Source organism: Toxoplasma gondii, chromosome XI, assembly GCF_000006565.2.
Source record: "Toxoplasma gondii ME49 chromosome XI, whole genome shotgun sequence".
Classification (NCBI taxonomy): domain Eukaryota; phylum Apicomplexa; class Conoidasida; order Eucoccidiorida; family Sarcocystidae; genus Toxoplasma; species Toxoplasma gondii.
This window is the reverse complement of record NC_031479.1, coordinates 481,906-504,413: the sequence shown is the minus strand read 5'-3', so window position 1 is coordinate 504,413 and position 22,508 is coordinate 481,906. Positions and strand designations below refer to the sequence as shown.

The 22,508-nt window shown below is 53.9% G+C and overlaps 4 protein-coding genes across 4 annotated transcripts; 3 read left to right on the top strand and 1 right to left on the bottom strand.

Annotated features, from left to right (window-relative positions):
- The first annotated feature begins 144 nt into the window (after nucleotides 1–144).
- TGME49_309100 (hypothetical protein) lies at nucleotides 145–5,011 on the top strand. Its single transcript, XM_002364138.2, has one exon. It carries the CDS (start codon nucleotides 751–753, stop codon nucleotides 4,756–4,758), a length of 4,008 nt encoding a protein of 1,335 aa, XP_002364179.1. The 5' UTR covers nucleotides 145–750; the 3' UTR covers nucleotides 4,759–5,011.
- Nucleotides 4,866–6,769, bottom strand: TGME49_309095 (hypothetical protein; the record flags this gene model as incomplete). Its single annotated transcript, XM_018782563.1, has 3 exons — nucleotides 4,866–4,998; nucleotides 6,039–6,217; nucleotides 6,656–6,769. The coding sequence occupies 3 exons, from the start codon at nucleotides 6,767–6,769 to the stop codon at nucleotides 4,866–4,868; spliced, it is 426 nt and encodes a 141-aa protein (XP_018635631.1).
- Nucleotides 6,747–14,163, top strand: TGME49_309090 (hypothetical protein). Its single transcript, XM_018782562.1, has 8 exons — nucleotides 6,747–9,003; nucleotides 9,591–9,790; nucleotides 10,239–10,313; nucleotides 10,596–10,661; nucleotides 11,226–11,288; nucleotides 12,089–12,566; nucleotides 13,019–13,047; nucleotides 13,601–14,163. The coding sequence occupies exons 1-8, from the start codon at nucleotides 7,659–7,661 to the stop codon at nucleotides 13,742–13,744; spliced, it is 2,400 nt and encodes a 799-aa protein (XP_018635630.1). The 5' UTR covers nucleotides 6,747–7,658; the 3' UTR covers nucleotides 13,745–14,163.
- Nucleotides 14,164–16,040: 1,877 nt separating this feature from the next.
- TGME49_309080 (hypothetical protein) lies at nucleotides 16,041–22,330 on the top strand. Its single transcript, XM_018782561.1, has 2 exons — nucleotides 16,041–17,180; nucleotides 17,374–22,330. Exons 1-2 carry the CDS (start codon nucleotides 17,002–17,004, stop codon nucleotides 21,770–21,772), a joined length of 4,578 nt encoding a protein of 1,525 aa, XP_018635632.1. The 5' UTR covers nucleotides 16,041–17,001; the 3' UTR covers nucleotides 21,773–22,330.
- The last annotated feature ends 178 nt before the right edge of the window (nucleotides 22,331–22,508 follow it).

The window sequence follows — 22,508 nt, the reverse complement described above, 5'->3', positions numbered from 1 at the left end:
GAAACATACAGAAATACATCTATACATATACATAAGTACATCTATATGCATATATATATATATATAATCTGTATATGTATCTGTATATGCATACAGATATGCTTGTCTCTCTCTGTCTGTGTGTGCATGTGAACTAGTGTGTATGCATTCTAGGAGGTTTATCTCGAGGTCTTTGTAGATTTCGTTCTTTTTGAGAATATGTATCATGAGAGAGGACTTGCGTCGGAGGTACTAAGCAACGCGCGGCGAGGACATGAACAGAGTGCAGGAGAGACTCGTGCGACGCGGACCGGTTGCATTTTCTTGACTTCTCAGGTTAAGCAGAGCTGGAGGCGTTCATCACGACTAAAGCTAGCGAGTCGAGAGTCGTCTGACCAGATGAATTTTCACTGTGAACCGCGTCCTCTGCCTGCTCAAAACTTCGATCGAGCAACAGGAGAGCGATTCTCGGAGTCGCTGTCGCTCCGCGTATTCGCCGCTCTTCCAGTTCCTTGTCTCTGTTTCACTCTCTGCATACGTCGGGCGACAAGGCCGAACGAGCATTGGATTCAACGGCTGTTCTGCTCTTCACGGCCGCCACATGCAATGCGCGAAAGGCGTAGTAGAGACACACAAACGACGTAGGTGTGTGAGGAACCAACTGTTGCGAACAAGCCGCCTCGAGAAGAGAAACTCCAACTGCTAACTGCTAGTGCCTCCGCGTCCGCCATCCCTTCTTTTCCAGAGTCTTTTCCTCTCGCCGTCGCCAAGATGTTCACGGGGACGTGGAACGCGGTGAGGCGCCACAAATGGGCATTCCTGACTGGCGGCAGCGCCGCCGCGGGGCTCGTCTACCTCGGCCGCCAGGTGTACGTACAGTACAAACAGCTGTCGGCGATGCTGGAAGACACGGACGACTTAGATCGCCTCCTCGCCTCGCTCCTGGGCCTGAACCCAGAGGAACTTCCCCCCCCCCACGGCAGTCGCCACAGAACTCCAGAACGCGAAGACAACAGAGAAGACGGAGAGATCCGACAGCCAGGAGAGAAGGGAGAACAAGAAGTCGAAAAGCGCGCCGAAGGCGCCGAAGGCGCCGAAGGCGCCTCGCGAGACGCAGAGACCCCTGCGGTTTCTTTCTCTGCGTGGGCTGCGTCTTTGACTTCTCCGCTTTCCTCGTTCTTCGAGAAGCTGGGTGTCTCCTTCTCTCGTCGCGAGAACAGAGCGACGCCGCGCGCGAGCGCGTCTGCCGAGTGGCAGGTCGTTCTCCATTTTCTACGGACTCAGCGTCTGGCCGACAGGTCGGTGTGGGAACTGCGAGAGGAGATCCGAGGCGTCGTCGACGTCGCCTTTGACATATCGCACTACACGGCGCTTTTGAGAGATCCTGCGTCCTCGCGGACTCTCTCACCTGTCGCCAAGCGCCGCTGCTTCTTTCACATGGGCGTCGAAATCTACGCGCGAACATTGATGGCCATTTACCTCCTCGTCCTCCTCGTCGTTCTCCACCGCGTCCAAGTCAACATCGTCGCGCGCCAGACCTTCTACGGTGTCTACACACCCGGATTCGCCTTGAGTCGCGAGGGCCGAGGCTCTGGAGACTCGGGAGGCGCTCGCGCGGCCTCCGGATCGTGTCGACAGAGACGCAGACCAAGTGGAAGCTGCGACGCGAGGAACGGAGGCGTTGGGGACTCCGCGGCTGCCTCGGGGGCTTCCCCTCGAAGGCGAGAAGAGAACGAAGGCGAAGGCGAACGCGGCGCGGACGAGGCAGGCGAAGGAGATGAGAGAGACGACCGAGACGAGGCGGAAAAACTGGACCAAGAAGACGAGGAGGATGGAAGAGACACGATCACTTTGGAAGAGTTGAATGCTGCGAACTACTTGTTTCTGACCACGACGAGATCTCTGTTGTCGTCTCAAACTGCCCTCGATCTCATTGCAGTGGAAATCCACCGAGCCTCGCGGCAGGTGCTCCGAGATGTCCAGCCTGAGGGGGTGCTTTCTTCCAAAGATCTTCTTCACCTTCTTCTCCTCATCCTCGTGACTGCACACACGCGCATTCTCAGACGCGCGGAAACTGGAGACCTGCCTCAGAAGAGACGCAGACCCTCTCGCCACAGGTCACTCGACAGCGAAAGCGACGAAGAAGACGAAGAGGAAGAAGAGGAAGAGGAAGCAGGCGAAGAAGAGGAAGACCGCGACGGTGCAGAAGAAAAAGGAGAGAGGGAACGAGGAAGGAGTTCCGTGCTGCGGTGCCGTGGTTTGGCTGCACTGCTTTTGCCGGAGAGTCAGGATTTATTCGACGCCTCTTTCGAAGAAGCGCGAGTGTCTCAGGTCTCTGTGGCTGGAGAAAGGCGACAGGGCGCATGTTCGCCGACCCAGAGGATCCAGTCCAGTCCTTCTCCGTCTCCTCAAGCTGGCTCTGACGAAGCTCCCTGTGTCTCCGACCTGCGAAGAAACCCCATTGTCTCTGCCCTCGTCGAGGCCCAGCTCGCGGAGGCCAGAGATCTCTTGGAAGCGCCTGCATGTGCAGAAGCGACCGCTGACGCCGTGACAGCGGCCCTGTGGCTGGCTGTCCAGTGTCTCCAAGGGTGTCTTCTCCAGGCTGGCCTCGCGGTCGCGGCGTCCCCGAGCTCCGCGCTCGACGCCGGTGTCTCGCGCAACTCCTTCTCGCTTTCTTCTTCCGCCTCGTCTTCTCTTGAAAAGGTCTCTCGGCTCTCTCAGCTGTCTCAGGACGCGGCCGCTTCTCCAGTGTGCGTTGAGGTACGAGAAGAGAAGGCTCGCGTGGAGGTGACGACTTCGTCAAAGAGAGAACAGAACAGCCTGTACCCTGACCTCCTTAACTTGTCTGGACGCGAAGGCACTCGAGGAGACAGCCGCCTGAGACTTCCGGCCACCCGCGACAGCTGCTGGGCTCCCACGGTCTGCCGTTTCGCGTTTGCGCGGACTTTCGGACGGATCTGCCAGCTCGCTGACTTCGTTCTCGGGTCTCCCCAGACGACTCGGGTGGACGACGAGGCCTGGAAACGCGTCTCCGAAGAAAGAACGCGACCTCGTCTCGACGAAGAGGAGAAGACCCCCGACGGCAGGTTCGCAGCCTCAGCGAAGGCGAGGAGAGGGAAGACGAAGGCCGTCCGGAAGGAGGGCCAAAGTGTCTCAGAGACAGAGAGAGTGGAGGAGACAGAGAAAGTGGAGGAGACAGAGAGCGACGTTCTCGCCTTCGTCGCGCGGCTGCCGGCGATTGAGGAGTTTTCTTCCTTCGCCTTCTTCCCCACCGCGACGGAGGACGAGCTGGACGCCGTCCGCGCACTGCTGACGGCTGCGCGAGAAAAGGAGACAGTGGAGACGCGGCGTTTCCTGCTGCCTGTGGGGCGCCTTAGCGAACGAAGAGGCCCAGCCTTCAGGCACATGGCCCAGATGCAGCGAGAGGTCCAGAAGCAGCTCCTCTTGGCTTCTCTCCGCGAGGAGCAGGATCTGAGGACGCGCAGAAAGCAACGAGAAGATGCCCGAAAGAGGGAGAGAAGACGCCGAGTCGAGGCGAAGGGACGCAAGGAGACATGTGAGGTGTGCGAGACTCCAGAGACTCCAGAGCCCCACACTGACGGAGAATCCTTGCATGCAGGCAGCGAGAAAAAACGCAAAGAAGGAGAGGCTTTGAGTTGTCGGTTGCCAGGGAGGGACGCGGTGCACTCGTCGCCAGAAAAGAAGGGAGGCGTCGAGAAGGAGGAGGAGGGAACCGGACGCTTGAGCTTCGGGGAAGATCGTATTTCCGCCGCTGTCTCAGACTCTCCGCTGAAGGCGCCTCCAGCATGCAGAAGGTTGAACAAAGCAACGGGGAAAATGCAAGAAGGCTCCGAGCGCCGTCAAGGGTGCTTCGCGCCTGCGGAGAGACATGCGGCCTCCAGGGTGTCGCCCGAGGTAGGGCGAGTCCCCAGGGGCATCGAGAGAGAGGCGACCGGCGGGTGTGGGGAGAAGGCGAGGGAAGAAGAGAAAGGAAAAGAGGCCTCTTCGCGTTCGCTTCTTTCTTCTGAAGCGCAGGTGCTCGACGACGCTTCGGCCGGTGCGTTGGACGGCAAGAGAGACGACTTGTGCGCTCCAGAAACGCCAGGACTGCCTCCCTCGTTTCTCGGGAGGGAGAGAACGGAGCCTGCTGCAGGCTTGTCTCCTTCGGCGACAGACGGCGAGAAGAACGGAGAGAAAGGAGACGCCCTGACTCCCGACGAAGAAGGATTTCTCGACTGCCAGCGCGTGGAGTCGGAGCTTTCGCTGGACGTACACCTGATTGAGAGCCGCCTCAGCTCGCGGGGCCCTCTGGACTCTTGGACGGGGGCTGAGGTGTCTCTGGCGTCTTCCTTCGCAGACAGGAGACCCCACAAACGGGAGGCCGAACGCAGCGGAAAAGAAGATAGGAAAGATGGGGACGAGAAAGCGAAAGGAGACCAGGGAAGCCCTGACGAACGCGGAGCAAAAACCCTTGGCGCTTGCGGCGAAGTCGGCGGGGCAGTGTATGCATGCGAGAAGCGGAAGGAAGAAGGCTCAAGAGTGAGAAAGTCGGCAGGAAACGAGGAGAGAAAGAACGCATCTCCAGAGCGCGGATCTCTGACAGAAGGCGACAAAAGGAGAGACGACGAAAGGAGAGACGACGAAAGGAAGGGTGGCGAAGACAAGAAGGGAGAGCAGGGTGGACCTGGGAGAGAGAACATCGAAACTGAGAGGTTGCAGAACCGTGCAGAGCGAGAGGACGAGGTAGGGAGAGGAGGCGCGACAGGAGAGAGCGGATGAAGATGCCCCGAGAAAACGCCTCTTGCTTCGCCTCAGAGCATGCAGCCAACGAACTGCAATCCGGCGTCCAGCTGTGAACTGTCGAGTGTAAATATTCCAGTCCCGATTCAAGGCAGTCTGATTTTCCAGAGCAATTTTTGTAGAGGCGAGATCGAACATGGCAAGGAGGGGGTGGGGTAGGTTTGAAGAGAAGCCTTGGACGAGACTGGCCAGGTGGTACAGTGTGCTGTCGGCAGTCCTCTGGGCAGGTGAAAAAACAGACGAAGAGAAACTGTAAAGTTCAATTCCCTCAGCGACACAGACTGTGACGAGTACACAGACAGAGGCCGAAGCAAACACACCGCAAACGCATTCCGCCTCTCACAAGCTGTTTCGAAGGAGACACACAGATGCCTCTCTGAGTCTGTGGGTGAACGGAGAGCAGCAGAAGAGTTCAGTGCAGCCTTCACTCCAGCGAATACCACGAAGCGAGTGCGTCAAAGGACGAAATTCGAACGGACAAACACAAAGACACATGCAGCTAATGGACTTCTCCACACAATTCTTCATAACTGATCCAATAAATAAATATACGTACACAAATATATGCATACATATATATATATATATATATATGTAAGTACACACGTAACTCTCTACATTCGTTTCCTGATTGTAGCGTAAATACGACCAGAGAGAGAGAGAAACGAGAGGAGAGACGCATGCCGTGTGCACCCCGGTATGAGTTTTTGCAGGTATATTTAAAAAAAAAGAGCGTACGCAAGCACATGGATAACTGCATGCGTCGCTGTCAGGCTACAGCAGTATCACATGTGCGTATCTACATATGCGCATGTCTGTAGTTATGGAGGGAAATGCTTTGTTTTTCTGTTGTTCTTCTCTCTCCTTCTCAACAACAGTCTTCAGACTGCTTGGCCGTAGTTGAGGCTGCGACCGGTCGCGCGAAGCCGTTGCTTTGTCTCTCTCGTCAGTCCGCAGATTTTTCTCAGTTTAGAGAGGTGGTGAACTCTGGAAGAGCGATTTAAGAAAATATAAGAAAACATCTGGAAACGAAGAGGACACAAACACTCCCGGTCGACGCTTGTAAGATGCAGAGCAGACTACGAGATAGGACTGCTGTAGAGGCGGCAAAATTTGCGTAGAAAGAGGCGATAATGAAGTATACATATATATATATATATATGTATATGTATGTATATATATGTATATGTATATACATATTTAGATAGATAGAAACGGAAAGGTTTGCCGACGTAGAGAATGGAACTGCACACGGTTACCTAGGTGAAGTAGCCGAAGGTGTGTGTCTCCCGAGAGTTTTCTTAGAATGAAGAAGAGACATGAATCTTTGTACACGTACGAGAAAAGTAAATATTTCCATTCTTCTGTGTGCAATTTCCTGCATGTGAGCACAGTTGAAACGAAGCAGGTGAACAGATGTCTTCATCGACTCAGGTCCCTGTAAAAATGCAAGCAGAGAAACCGTTTGGAGAGTCACTCCTAGGTGTCTGTGGCTGCAATCGCCGGTCTCTTTTTTCTTTTTCGTCAGAATTTAAGTCCCTCCTCGTGCTCTAGGTGATGACGAACGAAAGGCCTTCTCGACTCTTCCTTTGCCTTTCAACATCACAACTGTAACGAGGCGCATCTCTCGCAGCTCCTTCACCTGAGCCGGTTGAATTTCTGGAGAGCGCCTCCTCCCCCCCCCCCCTCTCTCTCTCTCTCTCGACATCCCGTTTTCTCGCCGCTCCTTCTGAAAACCTGTTTTTCCTTTCAACTGTCTTCTTGTCGAACTGCAGACGCGTTAGTGTGTCCAGCCTCTGCGACTTTTCCTGTCGTGCCGGTCGTTCCAGAGGTTCTTCTTTCCTCGTTTCTTTTCTCGCCAGACTCCCGAGCGCACCAGCCTTTCTTCCGGGGCGGGTCTCGGCGCGCGCGCATGCGCGTCTGAGATGCGCTGGAGAAGCGAGGTGACCGATGTCTTGTTTTTCTGCGGTGAGAGACAGAAGCCTTGCATTTAAAGGATGCAGAGAGACGCTCGTTTGGCGCGGTTCTCGACGAAAATGGAACTTGGCTGGAAGCTGCGGTCCCGCGCGAGGTTCTAAGCACTTCCTGCTCCGGAGTCGCTGCAGAAGACACTGAAAGACAGGACTGACTCGCCGCGCATTCTCTCTCCAGTTTCGCTCTCTTCTCTGCGACCTCTTGTCTCTTTAGAGGGAACCTTCTCAAGCAAAGAATCCGGACAATCGAGAAGCAGACGCGCCGCTCTTCCCTGGCGACTCCCAGCCGTCCGAGACGCTCTCGACGCACACAGGCATACTTCTTCGTTCGGCCTGCTGTACGGAAACCTCTCTTCTTGTCTTTGTTTTCTCTGGAAAACGCGCGGCTTCGCCTCCTTGCTCTCTTCCGCGGAAAGCCTCCTCTCTCTTTTCTGAAGGCTGCGGCAGTCTCCTTGCTCTCCCTGTGGTGCGAAGGTCTCGCCTGTTTCTCGATTGGGTTGCACTTCGATATTCATCTCTTTTTCTGAAGGTTCGTCCAAGTTCAAAGCTCTCTCTCTTGTTTTTTCCATCGCTTTCTGTTCTTGCTTCACTCCTGTGCAGCGATCTCCTCTCTCTCCTCTGTTCTCCGAGCTTCTCTCGTGTCATCTTCCCTCCTGTCTTCGTCTCGCCTCGAAGAGCCCCCCCTCCGTCCTTTCTTTTTCGTCCTTTCTTTTTGTCCTTTCTTTTTCCTTCTTCGTCGTTCCTTCCTTTCCTTTCTCCGTCTCTGTCTATCTTTTGCCTCTCTCGCTTTCCCTACTTCTCTCGCTTGTTCTTCCAGTTCTTCCTTGCGCGCTCTCTCTTCCTCGCTTCCCCGACTTCTTTCTTCCTTGCGCTCTCCTTCTCCTCCTTCTCTCCCTGTGCTGTACCATGTCAACCTCGTCTCCGGTTCGCTGTTTCTCTGAACCTCTGGCGCCGCCTTCTGGATCTGCTGGAGAGGCGTTCGCTTCTTCTTTCTTCGAGAGCCGAGACACCGAGGCTGTCTCCTCTCTCGGCGAAGACAAGAGCGACCGGCCCCCCCAGCAGCCAGGCTCTGAGGCGAACGGCGTCATTCGCGGCCTTCCCTCAACGTCTGCACATCCTTCCTGTCTCTCTCGCTCCTCGGAAAACGACGCCGAGTCGAATCTGGCCTCTTCTCAGCTCAGAAGACACACGCCGAGGCTCTCCGACGAAGAAGTAAACCAAACACCGTCTGCTCAGAACGGGTCAACCTCCCAGTCTTCTCTTTCTTCTTCTTCTCTTTCTTCTTCTTCTGGTTCTTCTTCTTCTGGTTCTTCTTCTGGTTCTTCTGGTTCTTCTTCTTCTGGTTCTTCTTCTCTTACGTCTCCTTCTGGAACTCGTCCTTCCGATTATCCGCCGCCAGGCCTCGCGAAAACGTTTCATGCCGCTTCTCCTTCTCTGGACGAAATCCGCGCTCGGCTTCGCCCTCAAGCCTCTTCACACCCGTACGCGGCAACCGGAACTGCTCGTCCACCCTCTCAAAAACCTCCCTCCACCTTTTCGTCGTCTTTCTCTTCCCTCTCTTCTTCCTTCTCTTCCTTCTCTTCTTCCTCTTCCTTTTCTTCTTGTTCTTCTCCTTTCCCCGCGTCTCCCTCCTTCCAGCCGTCGCTCGGGGGCTCTCCAGGAGATGCGCCTCTCTCGTCTCCTCTGACGCCGACGCGGAGCGTTTTTGCGCGAAGTCGTAGCGGCTTGGGGACGCGGCTGCTGTCCGGGGGAGGCGTCTCTGCTTCCCAGACTGCACCTGCCTCTTTCCTCGAGTACCTGAAGAAGCCGGTCTCGCGCTCGCGTTCCGGATTCCAGGAAAGCGGTTCTGAAACAGGGCACGCTCTCTCTCCAAGCAACGCCGTCGCGGCTTCGCTGCCTTCTCTCCTCTGCTCGCAGACGCGGACGCAAACGGATGGGGAGAGAGACGGCCTCCAGGCGGACGCAAACGGCGTTGCCGAACAGGCAGAGCAGCAGAGGAAGCAGCGCCGTGGGTGTACAGACACTGCAGATGCCCCATCTGCCGGCCAACAGAGAGACGAAGAAGAGCGGAGCTCGGAGGATGCCGCAGCGCTCTTCGACAAAGGCGGCGCGTCCAGAGAGACAGAACGAAGGACCGGGAACTTCGAGACCCAGTGGCCCGGCGCCCGGCGCCTCTCCTCCTTCTCCTTGAAACCCAGCGAGCTGGTTGACGAGAAGAGAGACTTCGCCATCGTCGCGCAGGAACTCCTGGGTGAGGAAGAAGAGACAAACACAAAACACAGTCGTGGAGAACCGAGAGCGAGAACTTGTGTGGGGCGGGAGGAAAGCGCAACCTGCGTCAGAACGCGAGGGTATGGGTGTGACGTGAGAGAGAAGAAAAACAGGTCAGAGAGAAGAAGAGCGCGTGAGAGAGAAGAAGAAAAATAGGTCAGAGAGAAGAAAAAAAACAGGTCAGAGAGAAGAAGAGCGCGTGAGAGAGAAGAAGAAAAATAGGTCAGAGAGAAGAAAAAAAACAGGTCAGAGAGAAGAAGAGCGCGTGAGAGAGAAGAAGAAAAATAGGTCAGAGAGAAGAAAAAAAACAGGTCAGAGAGAAGAAGAGCGCGTGAGAGAGAAGAAGAAAAATAGGTCAGAGAGAAGAAAAAAAACAGGTCAGAGAGAAGAAGAGCGCGTGAGAGAGAAGAAGAAAAATAGGTCAGAGAGAAGAAAAAAAACAGGTCAGAGAGAAGAAGAGCGCGTGAGAGAGAAGAAGAAAAATAGGTCAGAGAGAAGAAAAAAAACAGGTCAGAGAGAAGAAAAAAAACAGGTCAGAGACAATGGTGAGGCTGTGTGCGTTTGCAGCGTATCTGGAAGTCGTTGAAAAGTTCAGACAACGCGCAGTGGAGGAGGCGAGTCGCCTGCGACGGTACAGTGCAGAGCTAGGTGCGATGCTGCAGCAGGCGAATCAGCGCGAAGAACAGAGTCACCGAGAACTTGCTCGCCAGCACAAAGTCTTGACTTCTTGCCAGGCGCGGATCCAGACGCTCCGAGCCGACTCCGAGGTACGTACACCGCAGTTGTATGCGAAGCTGCGGTCTCGTTTGAACATCCAGGCGAAGACGGTGCAGACGAGAGAGGGAAAACGCTTGAGTCCCGAAGAACAGAAATCCCTCTTGCCTATCTCGAGGGGCAGACACTGGGGCGGCTGCCTGTTTCGGTAGCTGCGAGCGGAGCGCCAGAGGGGGAGAAGTGGGGTGTATGTACACCGAGTGCTTGGCACGGTGACGGAACGCATATTTGACGGCTCGTCGATACATCCGCGTCATCTGGTATGTCTGCGGCTGTGTGCGTTGATCTGAGAAATGTATGTTTGAAAGTCGGTGTTTCTCTCTCGCTAGGAGAGACACCCTTCGCTGCATGCAGCAGCCTGGCTTCTTGCTTAGCCGTGCGTCAAGATCGCTCGTCGACTTTCGACCGCTTTTTGCGTATGTTTCTTCTGCTCGCTGACAGACGGCCATCAACGACCTCACGTTGCAGAGAGATACACTCGCGGAGCGCCTTCGCGTGACTTCCGTGGAACTCGAGGTAAAGTGATACCCTCCGCAAAAGTCCTCTCGACCTTCCAGACTTCTGCTTTTGTCGCCGTGGGTTTCTGCCGTATTTCGTTACTCGGAACAGGACATTTGGCGACGCAAGTGTGGTCGCTCTTCCGTCTCTCTTTTCTCGTCTTCTTCGCTTTCCTGGATCTTCTCTGCGGACTCTCTCTCCCGCTGCTTCGAGTTTCGAGTCTCACCGCTCTACTCCCAAAAAGGCGCGGAAATGCAGGTCTCTCCTTTTGTCGTTTTCATGTCTCTTTTCATTTCTCAGCATGCACTGAAGGAAAACGAGCGCATGCGGCTGGAGCGCGATGCCCAGGAGATCTCTGTCCGAGACGTAGGCGAGGAAAGCTGTGCAGGCATGCGTCGTCGCCCAAGGGGCTTTCATCGCACCATTTGAGTCTGAAAGGATTTCGAGAACGTCTGGAGCTGTGTGGATCTGTCTCCCCGCAGGTGTCTCTCTTCGTCTGTGTCTCTCTTGCTGCATGCAAAGACGTTTTCTATGCTGCGGAGGTGCCAGTGACCTCGCGTCTCCATTCTGTGTAAAACGCGCAGCTCTGGCTTCTCGTCCTCCTGTCGCGCGGCCGCTCCCCCTCGTACTGGGACCTGCACAGGCACCACCCAACTGCACAGCGTCTGCCGAGCAACGGCCGCGATTCTCACGATGCATGCAGAGCAACAGAAGAGGGAGGCCCCCAGCAGAGAGCCCGTTGAAACAAGAGAGACAGTTCTGAGCGCGTCTCAGGGGAGTCCGTCGTAGTTGACGGGAAGCGACTCGCACATCTTCTCCGAATTTCTCTGCGTTGGCACTCTGTGAAGGCTTTCGACTGTTTCGACTGGCAGAGGCGACGAAGGTGGACCGGCGACTCCTGCGTTGTCTTGTGCGTCTTTCTGTCTTCAGTGCCGGAACATTCGCAAGGCCTATGTTCTCGTTGAACAGGAGAAGAAGCACCTGCAGAAAGAGGCATGTCCAAAAGCTTCATCGCTCGGGCCACAGCTCTCCACGCTTTCGATGCTGTCCTTTCGAAAAAACGGGCATGCCTCCATCCGTCTTTCCACATGCATCTCTAGACATCGGCTCCTTAACATAGTCGTTATGTGCATGTGCACAAACACGTACATACATGCATGTATTTTCATATATATATATATATGTATATATATATGTATATATATATATATGCGTATATCTATATCTATATATGTATGTATATGTGCGTCTGTCTCTGTACATACATACATATATCTGTTTCAATATTTACACACACACATATATATATATATATGTGTATATATATATATATGCGTATATCTATATCTATATCTATATGTATGTATATGTGCGTCTGTCTCTGTTTCAATATTTACACACACACACATATATATATATATATATATATGTGTGTGTGTATATCTATATCTATATGTATGTATATGTGCGTCTGTCTCTGTACATACATACATATATCTGTTTCAATATTTACACATATATATATATATATATATATGGAATGCGCATAGATGTGTACAAATGCATACATACACATCTAAAATATAAAATATACATATATACATATATATATATATATATTTATATGGATATATGTAAATATATGTATATGTATGTATGTGTATGGGAGTGGGTGCGTCCACGCGTGGTGGATTCGGCGTTTTGGGTCTGGAAAGGTGAGCGTTTTTCGAGGCGTTTCGATTGAATCGTTTTTTCTGGAATTCGGTTGCCGGTTGGTCTCTTGCGTTTCCTAGGTGGAGGCTCTGCACCTGGAGTGCTCGAAGAGTCAAAGCGAACGGAACACGCTGCTGGCTGAGATGCACCATTTGCAGAGTCAGTTGGGGAATATCGAAGAAACTGTGTCGCGGAGTTACTTTCCTTCACTGGAAGCGTCGGCCTCCTCATCTGCCTTGGGCCGCCCAGCTCAGCCCGCGAACGGCCTCTCCGGTGCATGCGTTTCGAGCGCAGCAGAGGAGAAGGCATCGCTCGAGACGACTGCAGGCGCGGACGGAGAAGCCGCGCAGAGCGGCGCCCAGACGCGGGCGCAGGTACACACGCGACGCATGCAGGCTGATGGGGGACATGCCGAGGACTCTGTGGAGCCTGACGACGAAGTCGAGGGCCTTCTCCGAGACCTTCTTGCGCGACTGCATGCGCCCTTAGGAGAGAGAGGCGAATCGGAAGCAGAGACACAAGACAAATCTGCGAAACTCTTGTATCTCGTCCGGAAACGTAGGCCCCTCTAAAATGCGCTGTCTGCGTCGGCGCAGTCGGAAAATGTTCGCCTCGACAGTCTCTGCTCTGTAGACGAAAAGGCATCTCGAAAGAAAAGGAGAGAGGCATGCGTTCGACCTCTTCCTGGAGCGCCTTGCTTCCGGGATCGACCCCAGTGCATGCATTCCGAAGTCGTCTATCCTGTGTCTGTGGACCTCCTCGGGCAAGTCCAGACAAGTGCAGCAAGACGCAAGTAGACACACAGAGACATGCACGCTTACGTTTGCGAGCAACGCTCTGTGCACGCATGCATGCATCTGCAAATTTCTCTACGTTCAGTGTCGCTGGTTTCAGTCCAGGGGACTCTGTGCCAAGTATGGCGCCTCCTTCCTAGGTTCGTGATTTGAAAAGCTTTGGATCTCGAAGGGAGAGTCTCTGGAGTTCCTTGTCTCTTTCTGTGCTGCATGCAGTGCGGTCGGAGCGGAACGAGTACTACGGAGTGAGTCGTGCCTGGTCCCGGTTCTGCGCATGTGTCTATCCATTCGCTGCTGTGCATGCGTTTGCTTCTCAGCGCTTCTACGACCTCCTCTCTGCGCCCCGACATCTTTTCCCTGACACTGCATGCGCGCGACTCGCCCAGTGACTTCCTGCTCTGCTTTGTGCTTCCTCCGTTGCCGGCCGCTTTGTGAATACATATATGTTTATATATGAACATATATGTACAGATATGTGTATGCGTGTATTCATATTCATATACATCTATTTGCATGAATATCTATCTATCTATCTATATATATATATATGAATGTGCGCGTATAGATATGTATGTGTGTATACGTATATTTGCGGCCCTCGCAGGCCGTTCAGATCTGTTTCGAGGCATCGCAGCTGATTCTCTCTCTTACCTGGGCTGCTCAGAACTTCGACTGATGTGCATCTCTTTCTCTGTTTCTTTGTCTCTCTTTCCTGTGTTGACCTCGCTGTTTTTTCATGTTCTTCGTGCTCTCTGCTATGCGGCGCGTCTCGATGTCTCTGTCTTTGCGTCTTTTCAGTACGCTGTCGAACTGCTGAATCGCCTGGACGCAGAAAAAGGTGAAGCGGAAGTCGAGGGTGGCGCCTCTGGGCTGCCAGACGCTGCGCCGACAGGCGTCTCCTGTCTAGACACGCAGCGCGGCGAGTTACAACTGGATCTGTGAAGAAGAGAAAAGGCAAAGAAACGAGGGGACGCCCGCGGAGCAGAAGCGGAGAAACAGAGAGCTTGTGCAAAAAAGAGGATAGAAGGAGGGGAAGAGAACGTCGGGGAGAAGAGAAGAACGCGAAAGCGACGGCAGAGAAGCAGCACTGAAGACAGCCGAAGATGGAGGGAGCGAGTGTGATACGAGGTTCATGCAGCAGATGAAGAGAGTGGAGCGCAGGCGAGGCAGCAGACGCGAGGAGAGAGAGGCGCTGACAGAGAGAGGGATGTCGCAGCGAAGACGAGAGTGGCGACAGCTGCGGAAGAGAGGGAGAAGCGGACATGCACAGACAGGAACGTCGCGGTGAGTTAGCGCGACAGAGAAGAGACAGGAGAGGCAGTAGAGCGAGAAAAAGGAGAGCTAGAGGGGAGACAGAGGAGACATGGAAAAGCAAAGAACGCCAAAAGAGAGGGAAAGCACGACAAAGGAGAGATAGGCAGTATTTTCGTCGGTGGCCGACGGGAGAGATCGCAGGAAAGACGGTACAGGAGCGGGGCTGCGAGTGAGAACAGACGCAGAATGGAGTGTCTGGGGAGGAGGTGAAGAAAACTGGACGAGAGACGAAAAACGTTGAAACTGCGTGTAGCGAGTGTACACGAGGAAACTTCATCTTTCTCTCGAGAGGCCGCGAGGTTTTCCAGAGGCGACAGAGAGAAATCACAAAAAGCTAGAAGCGAGTGATCGCGGAGAGAGCGAGAAGGAAAAATGTCTCGAGGCCTTTTCTTTTTTTTCACTGTCGTCGAGCCTCTGCTTTATCTTCTCCCGCTCTGCGGATTTGAAGTGCATACACACGACAGTCTCCGTCGAGAAAGGCGACGCAGAACTTCAGAGTTCAAAAAAGAATCGCCGGAATCCGTATGCACCCTCATGCAGACTGGTGCATGCTTTTCCTTTTTTCAAGAAAATCTGCAGTTTCGTTTAGACATCTCACTTCGAGGAAGCCTGTGAAAGCCAGGGCATCTGATCACCTCTCTCCCGTAGCTGCGCTGGGCCTGGCTTCCCTTCCTTTGCTTCCTTTGCCTCCTCGCCTGTCTCCAATCTTTGCTCTCTCCCTTCTTCTCTCTGCTTTCTTCTGCTCTCTCCCTTCTTGCCTTCTCCTTTCTTCTTTCTTCTGCTCTCTTGCCTTCCCTCTGCTCGTGTCTCTTCCCCTGTTTGCCTCTCTCTCTTTCTCTCCTGCGTCGCTGGACTCTCAAGCTCTGCTTTCGCTGGCTGAAGACAAGGCGCGGCTTGAAGAACGCGCGCGTTCTCGGGTGACCATGAACAGCGTTTCGTGCAAAGGCAGGACATGCGATGTCTTGGACGTTCTCCCGCGCAGCGTCACTGGCTCTCTTCCTTTTTCGCTCGTCTCCCTTTCGACTTCGCAGTGAATGACGCCACTGAGTGTTCGTTCAATCGACTTGGAAAGGCGCAGCCCGACCCCTAGCGCATGCAGAAAGTTCAAATTCGCAAGCGCTAACGAACTGTTCACCTCGACGAGAAAAAAAAGTCTGATCCTTCCAGTCACGCAAGCTGCCCTCGCTGGTTGCTCTCTTCGTGACTACATCCTATATACATATATTTACACATATATTTACACACATATATATATATATATTTATACGTATGTTTGAGAGTCGCAACGGACATGCTACAGAAATGGAGGAGGAATGTACGTGAGTTATGTTATGGATGTTGTCAGTGCAGTTGAACCACCTACGCGTGCTCTAACCATTCATAAACGCTCTACATCAACATACGCGTATATATATATATGTATATATATATATATATGTATATATATACATATATATATGTATACCATATATGTACATATATATATATATATATATGGATATGGAGAAGCACATGCATGTATGTATGTATTGATGTATTTATGCATATGATGGTCAGTCGGTGACAAGGAGTTTCAAGGGCGTGTACGAAGCGAGGAGAGGTCGGGCTCTTCATATGCTTCGTTTTCTTCGAATGCGAACAGATTTGGGTTTAGATGCAGATGCTTCGAACATGGTGGATTATTTGCATGTCTTCGCGCCAGTCGCTCGTGAGAGCCTGAGGCCCTCAGAGCCAAGGGCGCATGCAGCCGTGCGAAAAGGCGGCTGTGCGAATGTCTTGCCCGCTAGCTCGCGTCGCGGGGACGAAGGACAAGACACGCGAGGCGGGGAGAGAAAAACGGAGAAGAAAATATGTAGATGAAAGGGATTTTTTCATTTTCTTTTCTCTCCGCGAGTCAAACTGAACTTTTCAGGCTCCTGTGGGAGGCTGTCAAAGGAGGCAAAGGATCCGAAGAAGCGCCCCAGTCGTGCGGACGTTCTTTCGCGGCTTGTCTCGAGCCTCTTCAATTTTTTTCACTTCTTCGCGACTTTGTTCGCTTTTCTCGTCTCTCCAGTCTCCCCTTTTCTCCCCGAGTTCTCCCGGTTGAATTCCTCTCCTCAGGCCTCTGCGCCGCCGCCGCGAAAAGCTCGATTTGCTCTTTTTTTGGGGGCGGACTGCCGAGAAAAGGCTCATTCTCTCTCGCGAGGAAGACCAGCTGAGGCGCTTTTTTCTTGCATCGTCGTCTTTTGCAGACACCGGAGGTTGACGGAGGGAGACGGGAGACGAGAAATCAATGTTTTTTCTTGAGAGGACGACATACCCCCTCGTCTTTCTTCGTTGTGCACGCGTCTCTTTTGTTTTCCATCTTTCTCTCGGCAGGCTTCTCACACCCTTTGCTTTCCCCTGAATCCTGTTTCTTCTCTCTCTTCCTCCCTCGCTCTCCTTTCTCTCTTTGTCTCTTTCTTCCTCGCTCTTCGTCCGCTCGTGCTTCGTCCGTCGTCTTGTCGCGCTGAACCTTTTCTCTTCAGACTTGTGTCTTCTTCGTATTCTGCGCCTCTGTGTCGCCTGGCTCTTGACGGAGAAGCGAAGGCTCCAGGAGACACACAGGCTGCAGGAACAAGATTGCCGTTTCCGGTTCTTTCGAAGAGTCGCTCTACACCTTTATCTTCGCCGCAACGGGAGTCCAAAGTTCCGTCTCTTGCTCGAGTCGAAAAACGAAACAAAGACGGGGGACATATGCGGCTGTGCTCCCTGAGAACTCGACAGACTGCGGCCGGGAGTAGGAGACGAGCTCCCGCCTCTTCGTCGGCGCAGAAAAGTCTGAAGAAGAGGAGGAAGACCCCGGTCAGATTGACAAGGAACAGGCTCGGAGTTTTGCGGCCGTCGAGACCGAACAGCAAGCAAAGATGACGAAGCTCTCGGCAAAAGGCGAGAAGAGAGACGAGCTCTGTCTGCTCTGGGACGCAGTCCAGGCGGAAGGAGCTCACAACGAACAAGTCCGAAGTCTGCTTGGGGAGATCGCTGTCGCTCTAACGGAGGCGAACGGCGAGTTGAAAGATGCTGCGGAGGTGTATCGAAGAAAAAGGTAAGTGATCGAAGGAATCAGAGATGCGCAGGAGAGACAGCGCTGGCAAACACGGAGGGATGACTTCTCTTTTGTTTTTTGCCAGCGTATGGAGACAGAGCGAATAATACGGTCTCGGAAAAGAGGATCCCTCTACGACCCTGCTTCAGCATCTCCACATGAAGGATCTTCATGTCCTCCTTTCTGCGTACAGAGCTTCCCTCAGAGTGCGCCACCCTTCTTCCTCTCCTGCCTCTTCTTCCTTTTCTTCTTCTTCATCTCAATCCCCGTCTTCTTCCACTGCTCCCTGTCCACCTCTTGGCTGCGCTTCTCGTTCTTCTTCTTTTTCTGCGTCCTCCTTCCTCAGTGTTTCTCCCTCGGCTCCCTCGCCTGTGTCCTGGGCGTCTGCGTCGAGCGCGTCGGGGACCCCCGAGCATGTCAGTCACGACGAGGAGGACGAGGAGATTTGTCTCCCCAGGGGATTTTACCGTCGCCTCTTGAGGACAGAAAGAAGGCGGCAGCGCGAGCAGGCGAAGCGGAGACAGCTGCTTCAAGCACCGACCTCACACTTGGCTCCGGGTCCCTCGCGGCGGACCGGGGATAAAAGATTTCTCTCTTCTTCCTCGTCCTCGCTTTCCTCTCTTCTCTCTTCTGCCTTTGCAAGGAGGTATCTGGGGGATGCGGGCGCTCTGGAGGCACCACGAGGACCGCCGAGGCCGCGCAGAGCAGCCGAAGAGACTCCGGAGGGAGGCGGCCGGAGAGAGAAGACAAGGTCGGAGCCGGACAGGCGACATGCAGTGAGGCAGAGAGCAGCCAGGAACAGAAAGCATAAGACGCGGAAGAGAGAGTCGGAAACGGGTGGAGAGAGTGCGAGGGGAGAACAGAGAAGAAACAAACGACCGCGCAACCGCCTCCACATCTACAGAGGAGACTTCGTCGAGATCAGATGGAAGTCGCCCCGGGGCACAAGAGAGAAGAACGCCGAGACGGCGCAGAGCGAGGAGAGAGCAGACGCAGGACGGGAGGATGGGAGAGACTCCAACGGACAGACAGCGGAGCGCACAGACTCTGGGAGAGATAAAAGAGAAGCAGGCGACGCGCACAGGGCTACAGTCGAAGAGGCGAGGAGGAGAGGAAGAAGCGAAGAACGAAGAGAGAGAGGGAGAGGAAGAGCGGACGCCAGGCCGTTCTGGACAGACAGACGGAGGAGGTCGACTGAGTCGTCCACGCAGACTCTGCGTTTCTCCACGGCACAGTCGAGAGGTACCTCAGACCAATCAGATGTGCAGAGAGAGAAATCGACGAGAGAGAACGAGGTGGAAAACTCTCACAGGCGCTCTTGTCCCCGAAGGCACCGCGCCGAACCGGCGAAGGACACCGGAACAGAGACACCGACTGCAGGGAGGAAAACCGCTGGCGCCAGAAAAAAAGAGGGAGAAAGAACGAAGGATGGAGCGAGAAGGACAGAAGAGGAAAAGAGAGAAGCAAGAAGAGGGATACGCGAAAAAGGGAGAAGCAGGAGAAGGAGGGGAGCGACGGATCTATCGGAGAGCGAAGAACGCGGTCAAAAGAGACAGGAAGACACTCCAGAAGAGGACCTCGAAACGCTGGGGAACATCATTGGAAAGATCAGAAACGTTGCAACTCAGTTGCAGTTTCTTGAGTCCATTCAAGAGAAAAGAGAACGAAGCCAGCAGCGCCTCATCGACGCGTACCAGAGCTTTCAAAGCGACTTCCGCCTCGCCGGAAAACAACGAAATCCTCCCAGAAACAGACAGTCCAAACGATGCTACACATCCTCGTCCTCTTCACCTTCACCCTCTCCTCGTTCTTCTGCCTCTTCTTCGCGTTCGTCTCCTTCTTCTTTGCGTTCGTCTCCTTCTTCGCGTTCGTCTCCTTCTTCCCGGTTGTGTTCCTTGTCTCCACGGCGACATGCGACGCGCAGAAAGGCCTCGTCTCGACGGAGACTGAGGCGCGGTGAAGAAGATGCTGCTTCTGGTGCTCGACCTGACTGTTCGGATAAGCGACTGTTCGCAAGCGGAGATGAGAAGAATGAGAGAGAGAAAGCGACAGGGGAAGCAAGGGCGGAGAGAGAGAGGAAACGAGGGGAGAGGAAGGCTTTCGACGACTTTGCGCGCGAAGAAATGTCTCCGGGGAGGGAGTATGACTCGTGGAAGACGGGGAAAAAGCTCGGGGAGAGAAGCGAAGACTTTCTGCGAGACACACGACCCCCGTCTAGTTGTCCTCCCTTTTGTCCTTACCCTCACTATCCTCTTTCTTTCTCTCCACTTGGACGCTTTCCTCCCCACTCAGCGTCTTGTGGTCTCTCGCATTCTCCCTTTCCAGTCTTCCCTGTCGATCCCTACAGCTGCGGTAACTCCTCGGTCTGCCTCGCCTGTTCTGTTCCTTCTTCCTCCTCGCCTGTGGTTCATCATCTTCCTCCTTGCCCTGTGCTTTCTTCGTCTTCTCCTTCTCCTTCTTCGTCGGCCTTTCCTGCTGCTCCTTCCGGTCCTTTGTCTTCCTCTTCTGTTCCTTATTCCTTCTCGCCTGTGGTTCATCATCTTCCTCCTTGCCCTGTGCCCTCTTCGTCTTCTCCTTCTCCTTCTTCGTCGGCCTTTCCTGCTGCTCCTTCCGGTCCTTTGTCTCCACCGTCTACTCCGCCGTCTCGTCCTCCCTCGCTTGCTTCTGCGTCGCGTTTGCCTCCGTCTCTCGCCTCTGCGCGCGCTGCTTCAGGCATCGAGGCGATTCGTGTGACGTTTCGGCCTGCGCCTTCCGCCTTTTGCGCGGACAGCGACGGAGAGGCTTCTCTGCCCTCTTTTCGCCTCAGCCAACGGGAAGGCAGTGCAAGCTCCGAGGCCCCCGCCAGCTGGCGCCCTGAAAGGCAATTCGTGGCTGTCCAGAGCCATGCTTGCGTGCGAGACGCGGTCTCCTCTTCGTTCGAGAGCCTCGTCTCCTCTCTCTCTGACGGCGAGGAGGCGAGTCGAGGGCGCGACGAGAGAGACCGGAGCTGCGGCTCTCGAGAGCAAAGAACTCCCGAAAAGATCCGCTCTTCGCTGAGCGAAACAACTGACAGAGAAGGCGAGACCTCCACACCAACGGTCGACCAAGGCGCCTGCTGTGCCGTCAGGCAACCGCCTACCTTCCTCACTGAGAGCAGAGCGCTGAAGGACGTCGAAGAAGTCGAAGGACTAGAAGAGGGAGTCAAAGGAGCCGAACGCGACACAGCAAACGCACACAGAGCAGAAGAAGGAAAACAAGTGGAGGGAGACAAACGCGCGGGCAGCGGGGACTTTGACGGCCATGCTGGAAGCGCATGCAGACCATCGGGTCGCGAATCAGAGAAGAAAGAGAGGACAGATTTGGATGGAACTGACGAGGGCAGGCTGGACGCCGCCTTCGAAAAAATCGACCAGGAACGAAGAACGCTTCATAGTTCTTCGGAGTCGCAGGCGTCAGGTGCGACGTCTCACGCTCTCTCCGCTTCTCGAAGACCCTCTCCTTCTCCCGCGCATTCCTCCTGCACACCCTCCTCCACGACATTATCTGCTTCTTCAGTGGCTTCTTCTTCTGCTTCTTTGTGTTCCTCCTTTATGTCGGCCTCCAGGTCCCTGAGGCCTGCAGATGCTTTCGCAGATTCGGCGCGCCGTTCTACGCTGCCGAGAGGAGCGGGACAGACGGTGGGAGCATCTGCGCTCCCGCCCATGCCTCGGCCTTTCTCGGATTTCGAAAGCCTCCGCATGCGTTTGCTCGCGCTGCAGAGCTTTTCTCGACAGAAACAACTTCAGGCGGCGCTCCGGGCAAAGCAGCAGGCGCGTGAGGTCAGAGAAGAATCCGAGAGGAAGCGCCAAGGACAGCAACGAGAAGATCAAGGAATTCAAGAAACCTTACCGTCCAAGTCGCTCACGTCTTCCCTTTTTTCTTCTTCTCTGGCGTTCTCTCCTTCGTTTGCGGGGTCTGTGCCTTCGTCTCCATCGGCGACTGCGTCCTCTTCCACTTCTCTCTCTTCTTCCTCCTCGTCTCTCTCTTCTCTCTCTTCTTCCTCCTCGTCTTCCTCTTCTTCTTTGTCATCTTCTCTTCCGTCGCTCTCTCTTGCATGTTCGTCTTCGTCTCCTTGTTCTTCCTCTGGTTCGTTCTCTGCTTCTCTTGTTCCGTCTCTTTCTGTGGAGATGGCTGTTGAGGCTGCGAGCGCAACAGACCAAGCCGCAAGAGTCGCGACGCACTCACCCGCCGTCGCGACTCGGGGACCTCATCGTCGAGAGGCAGTGGAGGCGCGAGACCAGCTGCATACAGAGGAGAGAAAACACAGAGCAGGCGAGAGAGAGTGGGGGGGAGAGGACGCGCGACGGAGAAGCAGAGGCGAGGAGGAACGTGCAGTCCGTCGAAGCGTTTCAGGAACTCGCAGAAAGGAGCGAAAGAAGAAGCCGAGAAGTGAGAGCCTGAAGGACTTCTCGAAAGAGAATGAGGAGCGCCTCCTCACGCTGCTTCTTGCAGAAGATGAGGCGGAGCCAAGAGGAGGAGGAGGAAGAAGAAGCCAGAGACGCGGAGGAACGAACTGGGAGAAGCTGTTCAACTTTTCATGGCTGGCTGACGACCCGTCAGAGGAAGAACACTGAAAGAAAACGAGCTCTGGAGCAAGCTGCTCCACGAGACAGTCCACTCCAGCCTTGTCACTTTCCTTTCTCGATCCCCGCCGGTCTCGATAACGCATAGTGTAAGCGGGAGGTTCGCGTCGAACATGTGCGATGAGAGCTTCTAGTTCAGTGCGCAGTTGGCCCACGAATCAGTTGGTTTTTCTTTTTTTGTAAAACTGGAGTCGAAGCAACAGTTCTCGTGCGATGTTCGACCGAACGCAGAGTCGGTCACCGTTTGCCCAAGGTGCATGTCCACCTGTCAAAAAGCCTGGAGTCGGCTAAAAGGAAAGAAGGTGAACAACCTCGCAGAGAAGCCGCGAAACAGAGAGAGTTGTGTCTCAGTCAAAGAGACGCACTCTGTTCCTCTCGGTAAATAAGCGAAACGCGAGAAGGAAGGAGAAAGTGATGAAATGCAGCGGAAGCGTCTGCTGTGTGTTCCGACCGAAGGTGGAGAAAAGAGAAGAGAAAGAAGCAAGAAAACCTAGACCAACTTTTCTCTCGCATCCGTCGGGCCAAAGAGGACTCGACGAAAAGACGCAGTGAGAGATGCTTTTTCCTGTCAGACACCGAGCTTCCTCCGCTCGGAGTGTCATAGAAACTCGTTTCTAAATCTCCAGAAGGGTCCTCAAGTCGCTCCTCCTATATATCTATATCTATCTATATATATATGCATATATATATATATGCATATATATATATATATATATATATACATGTT